The sequence below is a fragment of the Cynara cardunculus genome (assembly GCF_001531365.2).
Source record: "Cynara cardunculus var. scolymus isolate 2C chromosome LG 7, CcrdV1, whole genome shotgun sequence".
Lineage (NCBI taxonomy): Eukaryota > Viridiplantae > Streptophyta > Magnoliopsida > Asterales > Asteraceae > Cynara > Cynara cardunculus.
This window is the reverse complement of record NC_037534.1, coordinates 731,102-736,981: the sequence shown is the minus strand read 5'-3', so window position 1 is coordinate 736,981 and position 5,880 is coordinate 731,102. Positions and strand designations below refer to the sequence as shown.

Genomic DNA, 5,880 nt, shown 5'->3' with positions numbered 1-5,880 from the left:
CCGCCGCATTGCGCGGGTACACAACTAGTATATATACATACACACACAGTGATGTCGAGGCAAAACATGGGCATGTTTTTCTTCTGACATATCTCACATACCAAACGTACCCTCAATATACAAATGGTTCGAGCATGGACCAAAAGATTGACCCGAGCATGGACCAAAAGATTGACCCAAATTCCAAACCCTTGATTGTTCGTGATGGATCTAAATAAGTGATTAGAAAGCTATAATTCATACCAATCCATATCAAATTTTCGAAAAAACGACTGTAATTTCGTCAGGATCATAACCGGTGACAATTGGTAAGTGAAGAGAGTCATAAGTATGTGATGTGACACATACTGTGATGATGCTTGGTGGATGTAAAGTACGTGTATACGTATATCGTGCATGTGTGTGAGCGTGTTTATGAGGTCGAAATTTATGCGTACGTTGACTTTCCGTAACCAAGTTATAAAAGTTAGGTTCATGTCGTGCTTCGACTCTCCAAAACATCGTGCACTAATTTGTATAATAATCGAAAGTCGTAGATTGAACTTTCCCAAAATAGCAAACAAACTCACCGCCTTCCACGTGTCACTCCTCTACTGGTGTAGTTAGGTTGATGTTTCTATTCACAAAAGTTGCGTCAATGTAGGTATATCAGCAGTCATTTGTCGTTTTATAATAATAAAATATCAAAAATGTTACAATGTTTAACTGGACACAAAATTCTGTAAATATGTCTTCATGTATATTTAAAACGTCCTTGAAACAGATAAAATAAATAAATCTTACGAAACAAATAGATTGTATGCATAGTTCGTTAACTGATATGCAACTGCAACAGAGAATATGGAGTTGGGACTAATTTTCTGTTAACATTATACATCCAATACACAAAAACAAACCAAAACGAGAAAACTGTTTCAAACAATATATCTGACATCTGATATACTTATAATTCAATTCAGACATTATGTAGTAACTGAAGTGGCCATAATTCATCCATACTCCAAACGTTCTCATTTGTCTCGGTGGCAAATGGACCGGGAAAGTTCATAATGTTGTCACAAGGAGGATGGTAGGAAAATTCCATCTGACTTGCAACATTGCATGTCTGTGACGGAATCATGTCTGTTTGACTGTTTCGTCGTGAAGATGTTTGTCCACTGACATTATCGGTTTGCTTCACATGCTTCTGAATCCTCGTCCTCCAGTAATTCTTTATCTCATTGTCTGTTCTTCCTGGCAAATGCTTTGCAATTTTTGACCACCTACAAAGTATTTCCGTACAGCTAAATAAATAGGAAACTAAGGGGCCGTTTACTAAACACTTACTTGGTAAGTACTTACCGGATAAATTTCATCATCGAATGAACATAAGAAGGGTCAAGAATTTTACCGGGTAAGAGCGATGAGAATGACGAAGAGTCTTACCCGGTAAGTGAGGATGACGACTCTTACTCAGGTAAGCGCTTACCCACTAAATTGTTGCATTCGATATGTTTTAATATACTAAATCTTACACATCAAAATAAATCATAGTGTTGACTCCTATCAATAAGCGTTTACCGGGTAAGCAATTGGGTAAACGGCCTCTAACAGATTTTCTGTTGCTGAAACTTTGAAAAAAAAAATTGCAAAACTTTTTCTTTAAATGAAATCAGATACAGACCGCATTAAATTTATAACACACGTTCCATGTTGTAAAAAACGAGGATCATCATGTTTCGTGGCTCGAAATCGAAGTCTTGTATATTTTCGGGGACTCAATCTCTTCGTTTCGTTCATCTCGAAAGTGAACGAAGAGGTTTTTCATATGGACGTCGGGTTTTTATGACAAATATTTATTAAGTTGAAGAGACAGATACGTATATGTAAATTAAAGAACAATTTAATTTGAGAAGGTAATTAATAAATCTCAGAAAAATGGATTTAATTATTTTGAATTAAATTTAATAATATAAAGTTTTGATTTAATTATATGCTCACCGGTTACCCCACTTAGCATGAAGCTCGATAATCAAGAGTTGTTCTTCAGGCGTAATATTACCCCTTCTCACATCTGGTCGAAGATAATTCAACCATCGAAGCCGACAGCTTTTACCAGTTCGTTTAAGACCTGACAGTGTAATTTACAAAGCGAAAACTAAGATTTTCATCTACTGGAAACAAAAAATTATAAAAATAAATAATAAATCAGCACCAGCAGATCTCGCAAGACTGTTCCAGACACCTTCACCGTGATCCGCTATGTAGTTGATAAGAATCAAGTCTTCTTCCATCGTCCACGGCCCTTTTCTGACTTGGACATCTTGCATACAAACGTTCGGTTTTTTCTCCATGCTCAGCTTAATTGCTCGAAAGTTGGAGAAAGAACGAGATTTGTTGCAGAAAGATGAAGTAGTCATCAATCGGTTTTATAGGGGAACATGTATGACCGCTTACCAGTTGATTAATCGTTTTAATTACAGGTAATAAAGACTGGTAGTCTTTTGACCTAACTTTGTCGTTTTTATGTTAATGTAGGATTGATATTTAATCATGTGATGATGCATGATCATGTCATGGACATGTTAAAACAATGCGATATAAGATCTAACAGGTTTAAACGTCAACGCACATGTATGTTAATGTATGTATCATATGTATGCATGTATGCATGCATGCATGCTTTGGAAATAAGATAAAAGACTCCCATGTGAGATGTTAATCCAATATGAGAACTTGATCAACACGCTACAACAAATAATTAATTTGATGATTTAAAATTAATTAAAAAAAAACATTTAAATCTATAAAGAAATATTATTAACGGAAAATTTATAAACGTTTATCTGGGTAAGCGTTTATCAAGTCATACTGTCATACTGAATCAATATAGGAAAAACCAAGGATCTTACTCGGTAAGAGCGAAGGTAAGAATCGAGAGTCTTATCCGATAAGTGAAAGTGATGACTTTTACCACTGTTAGCACTTACCGGGTTAATTGTTGCATACGATACCGTCTTGGTGGACTATAATCTTACCCAGTAAATGATTGATAGTATTGAATTTTGTCAGTAAACATTTACCCGGATAAGCGTTGGTAAACGACCCCTTAATATGGAATTAATACGGATGTCTATGAAATTGAATTCCAAATCATCCTCACCTTCAACTTGTGGTCAATGGATTCCCGCTTTCAATCCCTTAATTTATATATAAAAAAACAAAATAAAACTTCATTCACGCCTTATAACCAGCCATAACCCATCATGAGCGCCATAACACGCCATACTGCAAGCCACGCTTCAATGCCGTGCCACGGGTATTAACGTGGCGTTGAGGCCATGCTTGACGTTATGACGCACCAAAACGCGTTTTTTAGAACTTTGATTCTTACACTAAAATCACATGTAAAATAACTTATATGATGATTCATGCAATTTTGACCATGTTGACTCTCATATCGAAAGATTACTTAATATATTTTTTGGTTTTCGTCTACCACAATAATAATTAAAATCAAATATATTTATTTTAATGTATTTTTCCTTTTTTTTGTTAATGGAAGTATAATAAAGAAGGATTACTTGAACTTTGGGCTCAAATAAAGCACGCAAATGGGCTGTAAGCCCAAATAGCGGATCTCATATGTAGTGATGGATAAAATTTGGTCTCAGGTCGGAACAGTGATATTCATAACCGGTCTTGGTCTCAATCATTAAACTTAAGCTCGTTTAACTTGATTCATAACCGGTCTGGTCCCTACCAAAAAATAATATATTTTTTTAATGATAGATTTTTTGAATTCATAATAAAGTTTGTAATTGGATCACTCAAGTATACTTTAAAGGAAAAAAAGAGTCAAAAATCGCAAAAAACAGTCATATAAACATTTTCAGCGGTCAAAAAGCGACTTTTTTTTTTAACTTAACAGGCCGGGCCAGGCTAATCCCATAAATCCGTCCAAATGCATAACCGGTCCCGGTTTCGTTTCTCTGGTGATCCGGACCAGCCTGGCCGATTTGGCCATCACTAGTCATATGTATTGGTTCACAATTTATACCCTCAATAACATTGCAAGGTTGGAACAAGTTTTATTCTACCCAGAAGGTTTGAATAATTGGAACCCAAATGTTTGCTCTTTAGGGTTTCTGACTAAAATAACCCTTTAAAATATCAAAATTACATTTTTAACCCTAAAATTTTAAAATCTAACAAGATGGTCATTCGTTACCCTGTTAGCATCGTTTGGTGCGTACACATCAATCAACTCAATTTTTTTTTCCAATTTAGTCCATATACGCATCAAACAGTGCTAACAAGATAACGAATGACCATTTTATTAGAATTTTAAAATTTTAAGGTTAAAAATATAATTCTAATATTTTAGAGGGTTATTTTGGTGAGAAACCCTTTCTCTTTCACTTGTGAGAAAAATCCAAAATTGTTGGAACTCAAAGAAAGTCTTATTATGGTAATAATCAATTTATTAATACATCAAAGGGACATGTGGGTCTCTTTAAACTTTAAAAAAGTCAATAATTAAAGCCACTTTTTTGTATTTTAGAAACTAATTAATTATACCAAAAATAAGATTTATGAAAATGCAAACTTTTTTATTAACCTGAATATCTAACCCGTTATGCAGGCCAACTAATCCTAGATCGACTACCTATTTCGTGGGTAGCCCGGAGTCACTGCATTTGAATCTCTGTGGTCATAAGTGGATTTTTATATCTTCTTAGATTCGAACCTGGGACCTCCAGGCATCCTCCTGATACTTTTGACCTTTGGAGTCCAAGCTCAAACCAACCAGACACAACCCTTGTGGTTGTATTTTGAGGCGTTTTTTTTAATCATAGTTAATAGCTTACAAACAAATCAATCAAGTTCTAACGCAACATTTGTGATTTGATGTATCTTCGATCCTTGCTGAATTAGTCGTAGTTCACGTGAATGGGCTATGTCGTTTTTCATAAATGATATGAAATACAAATTGTCTGATTTAAGTAAATGGTTATGTTTCTTCTCAAAAATGGTATAAAAAGAATTTGAATCTGAAACTTGAGTGTTGTGCAATAATTTCATTGACCCATAAAGACTTAAATATGTATGTATATATACACACATATGGAGTTTAATTATCGTTTGAAAACCTGATATATTGTGATAACTATGAGAAAAAAACTATCATGAAATATTGTTTCGTTTGATTTTTTTTCCATTTAAAGCTAGAATTTAATATATTGATTAGCATATATTTGTTTCACAATATGTTCATTTCATATGTATTTAATTCACATTGTGAAACTTTTTAGTTGTATTTTTAGTTTCACAAACACATAAAAAAAATTCACATTGTGAAACAGATATATGTTAACAAACACACTTCATCCAAGTCGTAGATGAATAAAATAATGTAAAATAACACAATATGTTCTTCAATTTATCACAATTTTATGCACTCTCAAATGAATCTTGTCTATATATATATATATATATATAGAGAGAGAGAGAGAGAGAGAGAGGTGAATTATTATACAACATCTTACATTTGTACAACCTATACAACTCAATCTTAACCGTCCATTTAATTTGATGAATATGTGATTTCATAGAAGTTTTGATTGTTTATTAATATAAAGTATTGATCATAATTAATAAATATTCAAATCATAATAAATGAAATTTCATCATTTCCATAAACATCTCAATTTATTGTGTTGTATTGGTTGTACAAATGTGATGAGTTGTATTTGAAACGATATATATATATATATATATCTATACTATATTATAAAGCATTTGGCTAAAACTCTTAAAAACTCTTAAACTCTTAAAACTCTTAAACCCGTTCATCCCTAAACAATTTTATCCCTATCCGATTTCATCCCATAACTGAAT

The 5,880-nt window shown here is 33.3% G+C and overlaps 1 protein-coding gene across 1 annotated transcript; it reads right to left on the bottom strand.

Annotated features, from left to right (window-relative positions):
- Positions 1-955: 955 nt before the first annotated feature.
- LOC112515618 (myb-related protein 305-like) lies at positions 956-2,333 on the bottom strand. The gene is made up of 3 exons (XM_025122519.1): positions 2,195-2,333; positions 1,981-2,110; positions 956-1,262 (listed from the first exon to the last, which is right to left on the bottom strand). The coding sequence occupies exons 1-3, from the start codon at positions 2,331-2,333 to the stop codon at positions 956-958; spliced, it is 576 nt and encodes a 191-aa protein (XP_024978287.1).
- Between the last annotated feature and the right edge of the window lie 3,547 nt (positions 2,334-5,880).